Source organism: Elaeis guineensis, chromosome 1 (assembly GCF_000442705.2).
Source record: "Elaeis guineensis isolate ETL-2024a chromosome 1, EG11, whole genome shotgun sequence".
In the NCBI taxonomy this organism is placed as follows: domain Eukaryota; kingdom Viridiplantae; phylum Streptophyta; class Magnoliopsida; order Arecales; family Arecaceae; genus Elaeis; species Elaeis guineensis.
Genome location: NC_025993.2, coordinates 154,814,723 through 154,834,896, shown reverse-complemented (window position 1 = coordinate 154,834,896; position 20,174 = coordinate 154,814,723). Strand labels below are relative to the sequence as shown.

At 36.9% G+C, this 20,174-nt stretch overlaps 1 protein-coding gene and 1 non-coding gene across 2 annotated transcripts; one reads left to right on the top strand and one right to left on the bottom strand.

Annotated features, from left to right (window-relative positions):
- Nucleotides 1-935: 935 nt before the first annotated feature.
- On the bottom strand, nt 936-1,042 carry LOC140854932 (small nucleolar RNA R71). The gene has a single exon (XR_012138026.1). It is a non-coding gene; the product is annotated as a small nucleolar RNA R71 (small nucleolar RNA).
- Nucleotides 1,043-16,660: 15,618 nt separating this feature from the next.
- Nucleotides 16,661-18,716, top strand: LOC105039149 (U-box domain-containing protein 39). The gene has a single exon (XM_010915174.4). The coding sequence runs from the start codon at nt 16,804-16,806 to the stop codon at nt 18,478-18,480; it is 1,677 nt and encodes a 558-aa protein (XP_010913476.1). The 5' UTR covers nt 16,661-16,803; the 3' UTR covers nt 18,481-18,716.
- Nucleotides 18,717-20,174: the final 1,458 nt, after the last annotated feature.

The following is a 20,174-nucleotide window of genomic DNA, read 5'->3' as shown; positions in this document are numbered from 1 at the left end:
ATCTTAAAATCAATTAGACGTCAACCTTAAGGAATTCAAGCTCAATAGAACAAGGAATCCTAAGAGTTCTACCAAGTTTGAGTTGTTTGATTAGTTGGTGTCTAGGCAAGTCTCTGAGGGTGGTTTGTTAAATTGGTTCAGTTGCTGGCCTGGCCAACTCATTTGGTGTCTAGAAAGGCAACGATGAGTGAACCTCCCACCTCCTATACTTACCTGGCTAACTAGTTGATCAATCTCCACTTGGAAGGCTTGAAGGGTTATCTTGGAACAGTTAGGAGCTGTCTAGATTTAGGTTAACCCTAGGATAGATTGAGTTTAATTTATTGTTTCACTTGTTTGAAAAATAAAAAAAAAATTATTAAAATTTAAATTAATTGGGTTACTTTTCTTTAGATTTAGGACTCCTTAGGATCTTTTCTTTAGAACTTTTTCTCTTTTCTTTCTTTTTCTTATACATAAAAATTTTTATAAAAAAAAATTGTATAAACATCGAGAACCGTACACCTCGTGTGTGGAGAAGAGTGTCGGGTCGTCTAGTTAGAATTGAGTCAATTCCTGTTGTTCCAATGGCTGAACCAATCCAACCCATGACCCTTAAGGATTTGTGTTATCCAGTTGGCTCCATCTAACCATCTTGTATCAGGTTGCCACAACCCACAGCTAACAATTTTAAAATCAAACCTCAAATCATAAATATGCTTCCAAAATTCACAGGATTAGAGGATGCTTATATATTTATTAGAGAATTTGAGGAGGTATGTGCAACCATGAAACTGCAATTAACAGAGGATGAGGTCAAACTTAGATTAATCAACTTTGCCCTTAAGGATAATGCTAAGAAGTGGCTTTATAGTCTGCCAAACCATTCTGTCACTACCTGGGAGGGCTTTGTGAAAATATTTTTGAAAAAGTATTTCCCCCATCATAAAACAGCTAGGATTAGGAATGAAATAAATCAATTTTACCAACTAGCTGGTGAATCATTTTGGAAGTACTTTGATCGTTTCAAGAATCTTTTGACCCAATGCCCACACCATGGAATAGAAACTTGGAGACTATGCCAGATCATCTATGAGGGGTTAGATTCAAACTCAAGAACCATGCTAGAGTCCATGTGCCAAGGCCAATTTATGGACAAAGAAACTACTGAAGCTTGACAATTCTTAGAAGATCTAGCCGAGAAAAATTTACAGTGGGAAACAACTAGGGAACCTGATAAAGCTACACCTTCAAGAGGAGGAATGCATCAAATTCAACCAACCCTAGCATCAGAGGCCAAGATTGCAACCTTAACACGTAGATTGGAAGCCTTAGAATTACAGAGACCAGCCAATGTAAATCAAATATCTGCACCCATGTGTAAAGGGTGCAATGCACCAAACCATGTCTTAGAAGAATGTTCCTACTCGAATGAGTGTGCACAGGTGAATGCCACCTATCAAGGACCATTGAACAATCCTTATGCACCCACATATAACCCAGGTTGGAGGAATCATCCGAATTTCTCATGGTCCCAGAATCCTAATGTAGGCAATCCAAATTTCAATCAGCAAAATCTAAGGTCCAACTCAGTGATGAACAACCCGCCAGGCTTCCATGATAATGACAAGAAATTACCTCTTTAGAGAAAAGCCTAGAAGCCATGATGAAGACACATACCAGCTTTATGCAAACCACGGGTCAATTCATAAATAATAACACCCAAGCTATAGCCCGTCTGGAAATACAAGTAAGTCAGCTGGCTTCGACCATTAGTGAACGAGAACATGGTAGGTTACCTAGCCAACCTGAGCCAAATCCTAGGAACCAAAATGGTCCACGACCCCAACAAGGAAACCAAGTTAATGGTGTAAATGCCATTCATACCTTAAGATCGGGAAAACAAATAGGCAATAAGGTAGTTGCACTTGATGATATAGAGGACTCATCTGCCGAGTCACCTTCTAAAACTACTACCTTTCAACCTCAAGCACCAGAAACTGAAAATTCACCTAGTCCAGTACTTAAAAGTCCTAGAGCTCCTTTTCCAAACAGACTGAAATCCAGTAAATCTGAATATTTAGACAAAATTTTAGAGGTATTTAAACAAGTCCAAGTTAATATTCCTCTTTTAGATATAATCCATCAGGTTCCAACTTATGCCAAATTTTTAAAAGATCTTTGTACTAGGAAAAGGACCACTAATGTACCAAAGAAAGTATTTTTGGCTGCAAGTGTCAGTTCATACCTATCTAGCCATGTGCCAATTAAATATAAGGACCCTGGAGCTCCAACAATTTCTTGTGTTATTGGAGAAACCAATATAAAAAAGGCCTTGTTAGATCTAGGAGCTAGTGTGAATATCCTTCCATATTCGATGTATGAGCAACTAGGATTAGAAAAACTTCAACCTACTGGGACCACATTACAGTTAGCCGATAGATCTCTCAGGATTCCTAAGAGAATGGTCGAGGATGTTCTGATAAAGGTTGAAAATTTTATTTTTCCTGTAGATTTTATTGTTTTAGAGACTGAGCCAGTTGCGAATCCTAAAGGACATATACCTGTCATTTTAGGAAGACCATTCTTAGCTACGGCCAATGCTAAAATCAATTGTCGAAATGGTCTAATGAAGTTATCCTTTGGGAATATGACCATTGAGCTTAATGTTTTTAACTTAGAACAGAAATCCTCTTCTCATGCTGATGTCAATGTAGTCCAAGATGGTATTTATGAATCCATTGACATTAGTGATGATGAAGTCGACCTAGAGTCTAACCCCTGGTTAATCCATGAGTCTGAGGATGTCAATGAAATACTTAAAGAAAATCAGATTAATCAGGAATCGACACTTCCTACTGAACCAATCATTGAGATGGTGAAATCATCACCTAAACCATCGATAGAGGAAGCACCCATTTTAGAACTGAAACCCCTCCCAGAACATCTCAAGTATGCATATCTAGGACCCAAAGAAACTTTGCCTGTAATTATTGCATCAGACCTAGATCCCAAGCAAGAGGAAGAGTTAGTGTCAGTTCTAAAAGCAAATCAAGAAGCAATAGGTTGGACCATAGCAGATATCAAAGGAATAAGCCCTTTCTATAGTTCAACATAGAATATACTTAGAGGAAGAGGCTAAACCAACAAGAGAAGCCCAAAGAAGGCTTAATCCAGCTATGAAGGATGTAGTTAAAAAGGAGATTCTGAAACTCCTAGATAGTGGAATAATTTATCCTATTTCTGATAGCTCTTGGGTAAGCCCAGTTCAAGTAGTACCCAAGAAATCTGGGGTAACAGTGGTCCAAAATGATGCAAACGAACTTATCCCAACTAGGACCCAAACGGGATGGAGGGTCTGTATAGACTATAGAAAGTTGAATGCTGCGACAAGGAAAGATCACTTTCCTTTGCCATTTATTGATCAAATGTTGGAAAGACTAGCCGGACAAGAGTTTTACTGTTTTCTTGATGGATACTCCGGTTACAACCAGATCTCCATAGCCGCTGAAGATCAAGAAAAGACTACATTCACCTGTCCATTTGGTACTTTTGCCTATAGACGAATGCCCTTTGGACTATGTAATGCACCGGCAACCTTCCAGAGATGCATGATCAGCATGTTTTCAGATATGATAGAACGATTTCTAAAAATTTTTATGGATGACTTTTCTATTTTTGACCTAATCTTCTCCGAGTGTCTGAATCACCTGCAATTAGTTCTAGAACGATGTAAGGAGAACACTTAGTTCTCAACTGGGAAAAATGTCAGTTTATGGTCAAATAGGGAATAGTTCTTGGCCATGTCATTTCTAAAAAGGGGATTGAAGTAGACAAGGACAAAATAGATCTAATTGCAAGTCTTCCACCATCTAAATCTGTGAAAGAAATACGTTCATTTTTAGGTCATGCTGGATTCTATAGACGGTAAACTTAGCGCTTCCTGGGAGATAACCCAATTTTCAATTTCTGCTTTTGCCTTTGCTTTCTTTTGCATTTTATTTAGAATAATCGAGTCTTGCTTTGTATCTTTTGTAGGGATCTAAAAATAATCTTGGCTAAGTTGGTGGGAGAATTAGTTTTGAAAAGATTTATGGATCAGGTGATATCTCTCTTTTTCTTTCTCTTTACATGCACCGTTCATTTTTTTTACTCTATTGAAGACAATGTTGATTAAGTTGGGGGGGACAATAAAAAAAAAAATTAAGTCCTCAAGTAAGTTAGTATTTAGTATTTAAGCATCTAATTATACTTAAGAATCGAGTTAAACCAAGCATTTTTAAAAGAAAATTGATGTACAGATCAGAGAGTTTGTGAGATATTGAGGGATCAAGTATTAAAAAAATTCAATAAAGAGTTAAGTTTAGAACTTAAACAGTTTTTTTTGAGCATTTCTAAATTTTTCTACCAGCATCAAAGAAGAGTTTACTTTCTATGGGTTTGTGTAGGATAACTATACGTTTCTTCATATTAAAAAAAAAAAGTTTTCAAGTACTTCATGCTGAGTAACCGGGCCTCTTTGCCTAAGCAAGCATTGAGTTTCTCATCAAAAAGTATGAAGGGCAAAGAAGCTTTGCTGTAAAGCTAGTTTTAACTCGTAGCCTGTTTGATTCGAGCAAGTAGGTTCGAGGGGTATTTTATATCTAGTGCCCTAAAGCCATCTGGTTTGGGAGTCATTGACTGAAAACTCGCTACATGGGTCAAACAGAAAGCTTAAGGGGTTAAGACACTCAATAGCAGTACAATATTTTTTTAAAAAAATCAATTAATAAATGAAGGACGGAAGTAACAATATACTTGTCCATGTGAAGGTGAATGATTTGGAGATAAAGGTAGTGATAATTTAGAAAAGTTCAGAAAAAATTTAGTGTTCTTAGTTTAACTCTCATATTGACTACTATTAATATCCCAATGACATACCTCATTTACACTCTACTGAACATCAGTGGTCCTTTTGAAAATTATTTGGTGAAATTTGAGATTTTAAAGTTAAACGGTACTTGATTCTAAATTCTTTCTTTACTCGAGGACGAGCAAAGTTCAAGTTGGAGAGTGTGATAAGTGGTATATTTTTACATTTATTGAAGGTATTTTTGATAATTTATGGTGCTAACATCTTCTTAAAAATCCTAATTTCATGAATTTATTAAATTTTTTTAAAAAATAAGTGATTTTAAAAAAAAATATGAAATTAGATATATTTATAAAAAAATAGATGTTAATTTAATTGACCAATTTAAGTACCAAAATGAAGAGAAATTTTTAAAAAATTTAATGCATATTTTTTCCAATTTTTCAGATGAAAATCAGAGCGAAAATGGAGCTAAAATACCTTAAAAAATAAAAAATATTACCTCCGATGCATGGTGGACCGGTCGGTCGGTCCACAGAGCCAGGACGCGGTTCACAGGAATAGTTACGCGGTCCACAGGTGTGGCTCACAGCGAGAGAAAGATTTGGGCGCGATCCAACGGCTAAGATTCAATCCGACCCAGATTCGACGGTTCAGACTCGTTGCTGACTTTGAATAGGATTCTTTTGCACGATCCGATTGCCCAGAAGCAATCCATCACGCGATCCAACGGCTATTATCATTTCCGACTTTGAATAGGACTCTTTTGAGCGATCCGACGGCCAGAACTTCATTAGAACCCAGATCCAATAGCTGACATTTGATCCGACCCTGATAAGGATTGTAACTCTGATTTTTTAGCAGATCTGGACGGTCCGAAGCTGATCCGACAGTCAGGAATATTCCTAAGGAGATTAATACGATTTCTAAGGGTTTTAGGACTCCTTTTCCTATCAAAAAAATTATGAAAAATTTATCTATAAATAGGAGGTCCGGAAATAAACTTTGGGAGCAGAAAAATTGAGTAGAAAGTATAGAAAAAAATAAAAAAAAAAATAAAATAGCTTTAGGGATCCAAGAAAAAGAAGGAGAAAAGCCGGTTCGCTCTACGGAATACGATGGAAGATGGAGAGATCATCAACCATCTTTCCGACGAGGCTTGGCTGGTCAACTTTAAATCCTTGTTACAGTTTTATTTTTATTTTATTATATTATTTTTTTTAAATTCTTTGTACTTGAATTTTAATTTCAATTAATGTAAAATTTATTTTTCTATACTTTAAATTTCTATCTTTTATTTTTTGCACATAGATGCTAGGATCTAATTAGTAGATCTTAGTATCAATTTATTTTTATATTTTTTAAATTTTTATTATTTATTTTTATTGCAAGTAGATGCTAGGATCTAGTTAGTAGATCTTAGTATCCGATTTTTTTTTCGCACTTTTAATTTTTATTTTTCGACTTAAATTGCTTTCTCCAATTTTTTTTTTTGTAAAATCAAAGATTTCAAATCAAAATTCTGCTTTCTCTGTGGATTCGATCCGACTCACTACTTTCTATATATTTTTAATTTCTATTGAAGTCAAAATTTGATTGATAATCACGGTATCCTAATGACAGAGAAAGCAATAAAATTAAAAATTCCTAATTAAAAATTTTGACTTCAATAAAAATTAAAAATATATAGAAAGTAGTGAGTCGGATCGAATCCACAGAGAAAGCAGAATTTTGATTTGAAATCTTTGATTTTACAAAAAAAAAAATTTGGAGAAAGCAATTTAAGTCGAAAAATAAAAATTAAAAGTGCGAAAAAAAAATCGGATACTAAGATCTACTAACTAGATCCTAGCATCTACTTGCAATAAAAATAAATAATAAAAATTTAAAAAATATAAAAATAAATTGATACTAAGATCTACTAATTAGATCCTAGCATCTATGTGCAAAAAATAAAAGATAGAAATTTAAAGTATAGAAAAATAAATTTTACATTAATTGAAATTAAAATTCAAGTACAAAGAATTTAAAAAAAATAATAAAATAAAATTAAAATAAAACTGTAACAAGGATTTAAAGTTGACCAGCCAAGCCTCGTCGGAAAGATGGTTGATGATCTCTCCATCTTCCATCGTATTCCGTAGAGCGAACCGACTTTTCTTCTTCTTTTTCTTGGATCCCTAAAGCTATTTTTTTTTTTTTATTTTCTTCTATACTTTCTACTCAATTTTTTTGCTCCCAAAGTTTATTTCCGGACCTCCTATTTATAGATAAATTTTTCATAATTTTTTTGGTAGGAAAAGGAGTCCTAAAACCCTTAGAAATCGTATTAATCTCCTTAGGAATATTCCTGACTGTCGGATCAGCTTCGGACCGTCCAGATCTGCTAAAAAATCAGAGTTACAATCCTTATCAGGGTCGGACAAATGTCAGCTATTGGATCTGGGTTCTGATGAAGTTCTGGCCGTCGGATCGCTCAAAAGAGTCCTATTCAAAGTCGGAAATGATAATAGCCGTTGGATCGCGTGATGGATTGCTTCTGGGCAATCGGATCGTGCAAAAGAATCTTATTCAAAGTCAGCAATGAGTCTGAACCGTCGAATCTGGGTCGGATTGAATCTTAGCCGTTGGATCGCGTCCAAATCTTTCTCTCGCTGTGAGCCACACCTGTGGACCGCGTAACTATTCCTGTGAACCGCGTCCTGGCTCTGTGGACCGACCGACCGGTTCACCATGCACCGGAGGTAATATTTTTTATTTTTTAAGATATTTTAGCTCCATTTTCACTCTGATTTTCATCTGAAAAATTGGAAAAAATATGCATTAAATTTTTTAAAAATTTCTCTTCATTTTGGTGCTTAAATTGGTCAATTAAATTAACATCTATTTTTTTATAAATATATCTAATTTCATATTTTTTTTAAAAATCACTTATTTTTTAAAAAAATTAATAAATTCATGAAATTAGGATTTTTAAGAAGATGTTAGCACCATAAATTATCAAAAATACCTTCAATAAATGTAAAAATATACCACTTATCACACTCTCCAACTTGAACTTTGCTCGTCCTCGAGTAAAGAAAAAATTTAGAATCAAGTACCGTTTAACTTTAAAATCTCAAATTTTACCAAATAATTTTCAAAAGGACCACTGATGTTCAGTAGAGTGTAAATGAGGTATATCATTGGGATATTAATAGTAGTCAATATGAGAGTTAAACTAAGAACACTAAATTTTTTCTGAACTTTTCTAAATTATCACTACCTTTATCTCCAAATCATTCACCTTCACATGGACAAGTATATTGTTACTTCCGTCCTTCATTTATTAATTAATTTTTTTTTTAAAATATTGTACTGCTATTGAGTGTCTTAACCCCTTAAGCTTTCTGTTTGACCCATGTAGCGAGTTTTCAGTCAATGACTCCCAAACCAGATGGCTTTAGGGCACTAGATATAAAATACCCCTCGAACCTACTTGCTCGAATCAAACAGGCTACGAGTTAAAACTAGCTTTACAGCAAAGCTTCTTTGCCCTTCATACTTTTTGATGAGAAACTCAATGCTTGCTTAGGCAAAGAGGCCCGGTTACTCAGCATGAAGTACTTGAAAATTTTTTTTTTTTTAATATGAAGAAACGTATAGTTATCCTACACAAACCCATAGAAAGTAAACTCTTCTTTGATGCTGGTAGAAAAATTTAGAAATGCTCAAAGAAATCTGTTTAAGTTCTAAACTTAATTCTTTATTGAGTTTTCTTAATACTTGATCCCTCAATATCTCACAAACTCTCTGATCTGTACATCAATTTTCTTTTAAAAATGCTTGGTTTAACTCGATTCTTAAGTGTAATCAGATGCTTAAATACTAAATACTAACTTACTTGAGGACTTAAAATTTTTTTTTTTATTGTCCTCCCAACTTAACCAACATTGTCCTCAATTGAGTAGAAAAAATGAACGGTGCATGTAAAGAGAAAGAAAAGGAGAGATATCACCTGATCCATAAATCTTTTCAAAACTGATTCTCCCCCCAACTTAGCCAAGATTATTTTCAGATCCCTACAAAAGATACAAAGCAAGACTCGATGATCCTAAACAAAATGTAAAAGAAAGCAAAGGCAAAAGCAGAAATTGAAAACTGGGTTGCCTCTCAGGAAGTACTAAGTTTACCGTCTTTAGCCAGACCATGCTGATTCTCTCACCTATCTCGTGTCGAATATTGGATTGATAAATTTCAATGATTTTGGATTGTCAATCTCAGAAAGATGGTCTATAATAAATTTCAATAGTTTTTTGCCAATCTTTAGAAATTATTTCACATCTTCATTTTTAATTTTAGAAAGATAATTCACAAACCCATTCACAGACCCTTGTTTGTTGAGAATTTCTCCTATTTGTTCTTCTAAAATGCTCATGAATTGAATTTTTAGGTTAGAAGTTGAGTTGGATGCACGGGATGCTGGAAGGGTGTCATTTGATTCTACACATGTATTCTCAAGTGTGACTGAGGATGATTTCAATTCTGGAGGAGATGGTGATTCTAAAGAAGAATTGGCTTCTAAGGTCGTAGAAAATGAGACTCTTGATGGATATATCTTGGATAACTCATCCACTCTCTTCTTTTTTTCACTTAAATCAGCATTAGTACTAAGCTCAAGTTCTTTTATTGGGTTAGCTTCAGTACTAACCTCTTCTTCTAAATTCACATTTTGGCTAGCATCAATACTAGTCTCACTCACCTGGTCTTGGTATAGGTCATTAAGAATCCTATCACTTTTAAGCTCAGAAATTGCATTGTCACTTTCAAATTGGAGATTCTTAGGTGGGACATTAGATTGATGACTTGGTTCAGATAGTTGGTGGATGGGTGGGTCATTTTCAAAATTCGGTATTAGTTCATTTGGTAATTGACCTAGTTCTCTCCTCATGGTAGATTCAGTTAATTGATCTATTTATGCTTCTAGCCTAGCGAGAGATTGCTGTTGGATCATGATCATTTGTTGAAGTTGGCTAAATCTATCATTGGCTAGATTAGTCTGTTGAGGAGGTGGGTATGATAGCTGATTGTAATAGAATAGTTGGATAGACTGACTAGGCTGACCACTATTATAGGCATAATTTTGGTATTGGAGCCCATTTTGCAAGTTCTGCACAGAAAAAATTTAGATCTGAGCCTGAGTCTGTTGGGGTCTCCAAAAAAAATTAGGATGGTTCCTTCAATCTTGATTATATGTATTTAAGAATGGGTCATTGACAGGATTGGAGTAACCTTAAGCAGTTTGAACTTGTTCTTGAATGAAAGGTAGAAACTGTGCAGCCGTAGGATATTTACTAACTTGATGGGCCGGGCTAGCACAGATAGAACATATCTCCTGATAATTAGGTGGTGGTGTGTATTGTGTAGGAGATTGTTGATCTAATGTTAGGAACTGATCAAATTTCTGGGCAAGAAGGTCGACTTTATCTAATCTTTGGGCTATTAGGTTCAGATCGACCTCAAGACTAGAGTCTGAATATTTGATCCCATAGAATGATGGGAACATCGATGGATTATAGGTGAAAGGAATAAAATATTTCTTCATCTGCCTAGGTGGTTCTTAGAATTTTCAGTCATTTGATTTTCAGGTTTAACATGGATCAGTCGTTCAATTTCAGGATTAGGTTTAACTAGGTCAGAAAAAATTATACCATGCATGTATTAGTGCAAACCCTAATATGTGTGTTGTTAAGATTTTTTTTGTTTAAAGAAGAAGGAGGAGAAAAAGAAGAGAAAAGAAAGAAAAAGAAAAGTTCTAAAGGTGAGATTTTTAAGAAAAGTCTAAGACCTAAAGACGTAAGATGAGAAGAATTAGTTGTGGTTAAGTGTTAATTGCAATCAAGTTAGCAAACAGTTAAACCTAGACACCTACGGATTTCTTAGACCTAACAGTTCGATGTAGAGTGGCTCAGTTCTAGATACAAATTAGATTTGTTCTCACTTCCTTCAACTAGCCAGATAAGAGGTGGGATCGTGGGGGTCCCTCTGTTGCTTGCCTTAGACATCAATTGAATTGGATAGGTAAGCTAACGGAACCAATTAAATAACCACGAGTCCACTTAGGCAGAGCCTTTGTAACCTCTAGCCTTAGACACTAGTTTCAGGGGTGAGTTCGAACTTACTTTGCACTTGACTTCACCACTCTTCTCAAACTGAACTCAATTGATCCTAGGGGTCGACGTCTACTTGATTTTAGTTAGGCTAGGGTTAATGTGGGATGCTGGTTGGTTATTTTTGGGCAAAGAGAGGGTGATGAAATCTCCACCTTATCTTATTATGGGTGTTGTCCTTAAATTAATTTGAGATGAATATGCACAACCAATTTCAAACAAGGGTTTCTATGCAACTAAATTAGATGCATGAAACTAATAAAATTTAAAAGTTTACCTTGTCTCCAGCGATTACCAAAAATAAATCTACAATGACGAATGCTCCTAAAAATTAAGTTTCTACTCTTGTCATGCAATTTTTATTAGGTTTATATGGATGAATTTTAGGTTAATTAAAAAAAATAGTAATTAATACTAAAAAAAATTATTTAAAGCTAGGATTAGGATTGATCTCACCAAGCAAAATTGAAAGCTTTCTATCTCTTTTTTTTTTGAATTTTTGAATTTTTTTTTATAAAAAGATAAAAAAAAATTAGTAAGTAATAGTCACAAGAAAATCAAAGAAATCAAACATTAAAATTGTTGCCTTTTTCGGCAACGACGTCAAAAATTGATAGGATCAAGATGCTGTCGTTAGGACACCATGATTATCAATCAAATTCTGACTTCAATAAAAATTAAAAATATATAGAAAGTAGTGAGTCAGATCGAATCCACAGAGAAAGCAGGACTTTGATTTGAAATCTTTGATTTTATAAAAAAAATAAAATTTGTCGAAAAATAAAAATTAAAAATGCGAAAAATAAATCGGATACTAAGATCTACTAACTAGATCCTAGCATCTACTTGTAATAAAAATAAATAATAAAAATTTAAAAAGTATAAAAATAAATTGGTACTAAGATCTACTAATTAGATCCTAGCATCTACATGCAAAAAATAAAAGACAGAAAATTAAAGTACAGGAAAATAAATTTTGCATTAATTAAAATTGAAATTCAAGTACAAAGAATTTAAAAGAAACTATAAAATAAAATAAAAATAAAACTATAAAAAAGATCTGAAGTTGATCAGCCAAACCTCGTAGGGAAGATGGTTGATGACCTCTCCGTCTTTCGTCATACTCCGTAGAGCGAACCGATTTTTCTCCTTCTTTTCCTTGGATCCCTATAGCTATTTTTTTTTTTTTTATTTTTTTTATACTTTTTACTCAATTTTTCTGCTCCCAAAGCTTATTCCCGGACCCTCTATTTATAGATAAATTTTTCATAATTTTTTTGGTAGGAAAAGGAGTCCTAAAATCCTTAGAAATCGTATTAATCTTCTTAGGAATATTTTTGACCGTCGGATCAGCTTCGGACCGTCCAGATCTGATAAAAAATCAGAGTTATAATCTTTATTAGGGTCGGATCAAATGTCAGCCGTTGGATCTGGGTTCTGATGAAGTTCTGACCGTCGGATCGCACAAAAGAGTCCTATTCAAAGTCGGAAACGATAATAGCCATTGGATCGCGTGATGGATTGCTTCTGGACCGTCGGATCGCGCAAAAGAATCCTATTCAAAGTCGGCAACGAGTCTGAACCGTCGGATCTGAGTCGGATTGAATCTCTGCCGTTGGATCGCGCCCAGATCTTTCTCTCGCTGTGAGCCGCGCCTGTGGATCGCGTAACTATTCCTGTGGACCGCGCCCTGGCTCTGTGGACCGACCGACCGGTCCACCGTACATCGGAGGTAATATTTTTTATTTTTTAAAGTATTTTAGCTCCGTTTTTGCTCCGATTTTCATCTGAAAAATTAAAAAAATATACATTAAATTTTTCAAAATTTTTTCTTCATTTTGGTGCTTAAATTGCTCAATTAAATTAACATCTATTTTTTTATAAATATATCTAATTTTATATTTTTTTTTCAAAATTACTTATTTTTTTAAAAATTTTAATAAATTCATGAAATTAAGATTTTTAAGAAGATGTTAGCACCATAAATTATCAAAAATACTTTCAATAAACGTAAAAATATATCACTTATCAATGACCATTAATTGGGTAGCTGCAAAGATCTCAAGGGGTCTAAAGATTACATGTTGACCTATAAAAGGGTTGAGAACCTCGAAGTAGTTGGTTATACGTATTTTGACTATGCTGGTTCGGAGGATAATAGGAAGTCTACATCTGAATACATTTTTATGTTAGCAGGTGGTGCAGTCTCATGGAAAGATATTAAGCAGACACTTATGACCTTTTCTACTATGTATGTTGAATATATAGCATGTTTTGGTACTTCCACATAGGTAGCTTGGCTACGTAATCGTATTATTGAGATGTCAGTAGTTGATTCTATGGTGAGACCCATAAAGTTGTATTGTGACAATCTTGTAGCAGTGTTGTTTTGCAAGAATAATAAGAGTATCTCTAGGGCTAAACACTTGGAAGTCAAATACCTGACTGTTAAAGAGCAAATGAAGAAAGGTGAAGTGACCGTGGAGCATATTGGGACTAAGTTTATGCTAACAGATCCTCTAACCAAGAGACTTCATCCTAACGTGTTTAAGGGCCATGTTACTAATATCGGATTAGTAAAATCTTTTGATGTACTTGGTTAGTGGAAGCTCTACATAAAGTGTGAACACATCCTTATTGATGTATTTATATTTGGTTATTTTATAATAAAGATTATATTTTCAGTCATAAAGATATCTTTATTAGTATTTAAAATGTCTTAAGATAGGTGTCAATCTTAAGCAAAGGCTTTAGGCATAATAATTACAGCCTTAATTTCTATATGTCTTGTGACATATAAAGGTTATCTTGAGATATATAAAGTTTGCTTTACAGACATATAGATATAAAGAATTTCTCAGGCATGCTTGTGCTGTTCAAAGAGAGAAATAGACTGACAAGCAGAGACAACAAATTTGAATTTAGTGTTGTTGCTTGCCATACGTCATACCGTCACACTTGATTCATGTTGATAAGATTTATTGATATGTGTGACCATAGAAGGTCCTATGTTGCATGAATGATGCGGTTACCACGATGATCCTACATTAAGGGCCTTATTGGATGGAATGTTGACTTGGAGATGTTACATGACCATATTTGTTTTCAAAATCGCGCGAGCATAAGTTTTAAAGTTGTCTTAACTAGATATTTTGATTTCAAAACTTTAACCAAATAATGTCGTCCAAGTGGGAGAATGTTAACATTTTTTCGATATGGGCTTACATTAATTGGGCATTTTAAATAAAAAACTGGTTAAAATTAAATGGTTTGTAACTCTGGAAATTCCAAAAGGTGAAATTCTAAGAGACAGAATTTTAATAGTCAGTAATTAAAATATGACTCTTGGTATGGGCCATAGAATTCATGAAGCTATTAATGAAGAGGCTCATGAATTACTATATAAAGAGGTGCTAGGTCTCTCCCTTAGTTTGCAACAAAGAACGCAAGTCTCTTCCCATTAGAGAGTTTTAGATTAGATCACAAGGGACAGGCACCTTGTACAAAATCTTGCTTCCGTCGATACTGCGATAGAGTCAAAAATATATCTAAATTCTATTTTTTTTATCATAATTAATTATTTTAGTATTCTATGCTCTCATGCATGTCTCTTGTGAATGAAAATTAACACCGACTCCAACGACTAAAGATTGAGTTGTTTCGTAATTAAGTGTTTTTTATTAATGACATATATGAAACAACTAAGGAAAATCCGAAAATGGGTGCGACAATGATGATAAGAGTGAAAAGTTTCAAAAATTCCGGTGCCCACTCTTAACCATTAGCTTAACTGATTAAAATGAAATAGGATTATCATGAGCACCATTTAAAAATAATAATATTATCGATATAATGGCTGTGCAAAGAGAAAGAACAATAATGCTTGTTTTTGTACCCAAAAGAAAAAAAAAAAAAAAAGACGATACCCGTTTCAGTCTATGAAGCTCGATGCGCAGTGTAGTTTTAAACGAAAAAAAGAGCAGCCAAATGGCTGTGGTTATGCAATTGTCAGCAATGACATGGCTGCTTTAACTTCACCCAAAAAAACAAAAAAGAGACATGGCTGCTTTAGGTGTTGCCATGATTTAAAATCAATCACTCTTACCAGTTACATGTAAAAGATGTTTGAAATCCTATCATGCCATTTTGTAAAAGCAAAATTATCACACTAGGATTAAAATTACTTAAAAATAGCAAGTCTTGCATAACTATTAGCTATAGATTAAAAAAAGAAAAAAAAAAGAAAAGATTTGTTGCCCTTGGAATCTAAAGTCGAAGTCGTTGGATTTAGGCCGATAGGTGTGCGAGGTGATAAGATGGTCGATTCTCCCTGAAGCACAATGAGGAATGTGGATGAGATTGATAGATATGGCTATCTAAGCTTCTCGGCTGTAAAATTGATATGAAAAAGTTCTCTTAGTAGAATTTTTCTGATGGAGTGCCTTTTTCTGATGGAGTGCCTCTGACACAAGTCAGATGGAATCCAGGAAATACTAGAAAAGAAAGAAAATAAAGAGTGACTGATAAAAATATTTGAATACTAGAAAAGAAAGAAAATAAAGAGTGACTGATAAAAATATTTGAATAAAAAATTTACAGAGTCTCCGTTTTTCACTATGTAAATTAATAACTATTACCAAGATATCCGGAGCATAAATCAACCATCTAGCAATGGTCTTCACCGTGCGATAATCACTTGGTGTCCGATTCCCATATTGCATTATGGTTATAACTGCTTAGATCATGCAATCATAGATTAGTGGTCACAACTGCTGCCAAGATCATGGTGTTGATATCTGAGATGAATGAGATTGGGCATCATCAGGGTTGCATCACTTCGGTTAATTTCAAAGTCAAGCAAATCAACATTCATCACATTAAGATGTAAAACAGTTTTGGTGATATATATATATATATATATATATATATATATATATATATATATATATATATATATATATATATATATATATATATTACTTTTTCAACATTCTCTTTAACTCTTTGGCATTTATTTGAGAAATTGACTTCCCAAATAAGAACTTAAACTAATAAAAAGAAATACCATGCATAAATAAGAGCTGCTGGATGCCTTAAGAAAAGGTCAATGTTTTGAATAACCTCAGCAAGGAATCTATAATAGTTTACCACACGATACGGTTTAGTTTGTGGCAAAGTGGAAACTGACCTTCCGGTGTGAGAAAACTTTCAAAGTAAAAGTGATGCGAGCACTAATGTCAACATCCATGGAGAATCGCAAGCAAAGTCCAATATCGTAGCCTCCTCCGATTTGAGTGATCACAAGTCAACCACTTTGTCCCTATTGCTTCCATATCTACACAAAACATGAGCCTGTCTGCTAGCCGGGCCACAAACAAACCAAGCAACATTAGTCCGGTTGCCACGCTGAACGTTCAAAATAAATATTTCAATCTTTGCACTTCTATTCTAAATCAACCAAGATCATGACTATATCACCCAAAAAAATTGGCAATCATGACTGTATTAAATATGAACCAAAATATTCTCAAAAAAATAATAAATAAATTGAAGAAATCAGAAAAGAAATTCAAAAAAAAAATGAGTCAATTAGAAGCATGATGTAGCACTCATGGTTTGTTTCGATCGTGACCTCGTTTGTTTGTACTGTCCAAACTACAAGCAGTGGCAGAAACCAACCAACCAATACGAAAACGCTCCTTCCAGGAGAAGGAAAACTCTAATCTCCTCTTCGTTTCCATCACTCTTTCTCCTCTTATCTCATCCCCCAAGCTAAAACGAGCTCTTTTCGAGGTAAGAATAAAGAAAGGGGGCAGAGAATAAATGCGCGTCGTTGGAAGTGAGCGGGGAAGCATGGGAAGTGGGAAGACTCGGTGGAAGCTCTCGTTCCACCGGTCGCCGTCGTCGTCGACAACGACGGAGGCGCCCATGGAATTCGTCTGCCCCATCTCGCGCTCGATCATGGCGGACCCCGTCATCGTGCCCTCCGGCCAGACCTTCGAGCGGAGCTGCATCCAGGCCTGCCGTGACCTCCTCTTCACCCCTCCCTCCCTCGCCGTCGGCCTCTCCCCCGACGCTCCGTTCCTCCTCATCCCCAACGTCGCCCTCCGCTCCGCCATCCTCAACTGGTGCGACCGCACCGGCCTCCCATCGCCCCTCCCTGTCTCCCCCGACGACGCTCGCGCCCTCGTCCAAAGGCTCATGTCGTCGGGGGCGGTCTCGGATGGTGGGAAAGCTCCGATCTTGGAGACTATGACTCCCGATACGCCCCCTCAGTCCGCGTGCTCCTCCAAGAAGAATTCTCCTTCTTTCTCCCCGCTTTCTTCCTCGTCTTCGTCTTGCTCGTATCATTCCTCTTCGTCGTTTTCCTCTTCCGAGATCGTGGTGCTGGGTACGGAGGAAACCCCAACACCAGAGGCCCCTCAAGCCGCCTCCACCGTGTTGGCGTCCAATGTTGCCAATCCTGCTGCTTGTGCTGAGGTTGATTGCCTCGAAGAGGAGATTTCGATCAAGCTGATGAACTCCGAGGTTTCCGAGCAGGAGGCTGCGCTGGCCGCGCTGCGGCAGGCCACCAGGGAGAGCCGGGACCGGCGGATCGCGCTGTGTACTCCGAGGCTCCTGGCAACGCTCCGGCCGATGCTGCTGTCCCGCTGGCCCGGCGTTCAGGTCAACGCCGCCGCGGTGCTTGTCAATTTGTCCTTGGAGGCGCCCAACAAGGTTCGGATCGTCCGGTCCGGGGCGGTGCCGCCGCTGGTGGAAGCCCTAAAGAACGGCCACCCGGAGGCGCGGGACCACGCGGCGGGGGCCATCTTTAGCCTGGCCTTGGAGGACGAGAACCGGGCTGCGATTGGGGTGTTGGGAGCTATCGCCCCGCTGCTCCATCTCTTCTCTCGCCCCTCAGAAAGCCACCGCGCCCGCCGGGACGCCGGGATGGCGCTCTACCATCTCTCGCTAGCTGGGACGAACCGGTCCAAGATCGCCCGGACCACGGGGGCCGTCCGGGCACTGCTGGCTGTGGCGGCGGAGGAGGAAGGGGCTCCGGCTGGGGCGCAGGGGCCGCCGCTGGGGAGGTTGGCGATGATGGTGCTGTGTAACCTGGCGGGAAGCGCGGAGGGGCGGGCGGCGCTGATGGACGCGGGGGCGGTGGCGGGGGTGGTGGGGCTGATGAGCGGGGCGGCGGCGCCGGCGGAGGAGTACTGCGTGGCGGCGCTGTACGGGATGAGCCGGGGGAGCCTGAGGTTCCGGGGGCTGGCGCGGGCGGCGGGGGCGGAGAAGGTGCTGATGAGGGTGGTGGAGGCCGGGAGCCCCGGGGAGGTCAGGCGGGAGATGGCGAGGCGGACTCTGAGGGCGATGAGGGGGGAGGACGACGAGGAGGCCTTGTCGTCAGCGGCCACGGCGGGGGACGTGAACGGCACCGTTGTGTCGGACGGGCTGATGTCGTTTCGGAGGCGGTTCAAGGATTTCGGAAACGGATCGGGTCCCAACTCGGCCGAGTTCTGATGATTTTTTGTTTTATAAATTTTTGTTACATTTTTATGTTTTAATGGTAGTGGTGTTTCGTTTTTTCTCTTTTTCTGTTTAATATGTCCTTGTCGGCAGGAAGAAAAAGAAGGCGCCGTGTGTATTGAAATGGTTTGGTGTTGCTATCAAGGCTTGGAAGTTAGAAGTGTATATTTTAATTTTGCTACCATCAAGTTCTTTTCTTAACGTGGTGATTGTATATTTTTTGGACTTTCTATTGGTGCTTCCTAATGTTAGATGTTAGTTTTGTGTCTTTCAAATATGATTCTCTATTTATGTTTTAAAGTAGTTTATGATCTTATCGAAGGTCAGAGTTTGGTTTGGCAAATTTGTTTTCTTAGTTGGATTAAGATCACAATAAATGACTCAGATGGTCAGGTTGGCGCTTTAGTTGTGCAAAACCAAACTCCAAAAAAAGTGCATAACTTATTAGAAAAAAAAAAGTGCGTCTAAGTTTTGCTTAACTTGGTTTTGCCTATTAGCGGTTTGGCTCGGGTTGCAGCAATATATATAGCTATTTTTGGTTGGCTGGTCTTCTCCTGAAGAAAAAAAACAATTGACCACGGTTCAAGTGGAGTTCAAGCTCTGGAGCTCTCACATAGTTGAGCAAGACTCTCATATGGGTTACCGGTAGAAATTTGAAGTAGAATTATAATCAGACTCGGTCCTTATCTCTAGGGCTGGTTTGGTATTCTTTTTTTTTTTTTTCCTGTTTTTATTTTAGAAATCTAAGAAGAAAAATAAACTAGGTTTAGCAATATATGCGGCAAAACTATTTTATTTTCTAATTTTTTTTTGAAATTTTGATACGAAGATTTATTTATTTATTTTCAAAAAAAATGAATAAATAAATCAAAAATTATCAGCAATATTATGGCATTGCAAACAGCTACTATTATTTTTCTAGACATGACAAATTATCTTTACTATGATGAATCCTACACATTTAGTTTACTACTAACAAAATCAAAAATCAAGTCGGTAGATAAAATTGGCATTTGCATATTAGATAAAGTAGCCGTTTGTGCCACATCATCTTATCTTTTTTTTTTTTTTTTTTTTTTGCTTTAATAAGACAATGGGCATAGCCCAAAGCTTTATCATCTTATCTAAATTACATTACCTATAGAACTTATCCTGACCAGCGCTATTATACTGCCTAATTAAAAAATAATGGGGCTTATTTGCAGGTCCAGATAAACTATCCGTGGAATATATCCCTTTATATAGTACAACGTCGGATAAACTATAGCGATGGAAATAAAAATCCGATGAAAAATTAGGATATACTTCTGTTAAAACATGATCTCTTATCCAGGCTGCTAAGAACGAAAACCTCCCAATGTTTATCCCAAAAAAGGGGAAAAACTCCCAACCCTTTGTACTACTTCTTCTCAAGCTCTTTTTTTCCTTTTTCCAGCCTATACACGGCTTATTTCATGGATGAACCATCAGAGAAATCCAACGATGCCCTAAAAGTCGTCATGTTCAATATGATTGCCATTGGAGATGTTATTATGCCTATACTCCCAATTTTTTTTACATTGGTGGGTCATTGGGACCCAAGAAAGAAAAGAAAAGAAAAGAAAAGAAAAGAGGCTCACTTTGATCGGAGATCTCTAGATACTGAAATATCATGCTTCGAAATAAACCATATAACTAGTAGTGCACGC

Excerpts from the sequence above, each read along its gene's own strand:
- LOC105039149 (XM_010915174.4), top strand. The coding sequence starts at position 16,804 with ATGCGCGTCGTTGGAAGTGAGCGGGGAAGCATGGGAAGTGGGAAGACT.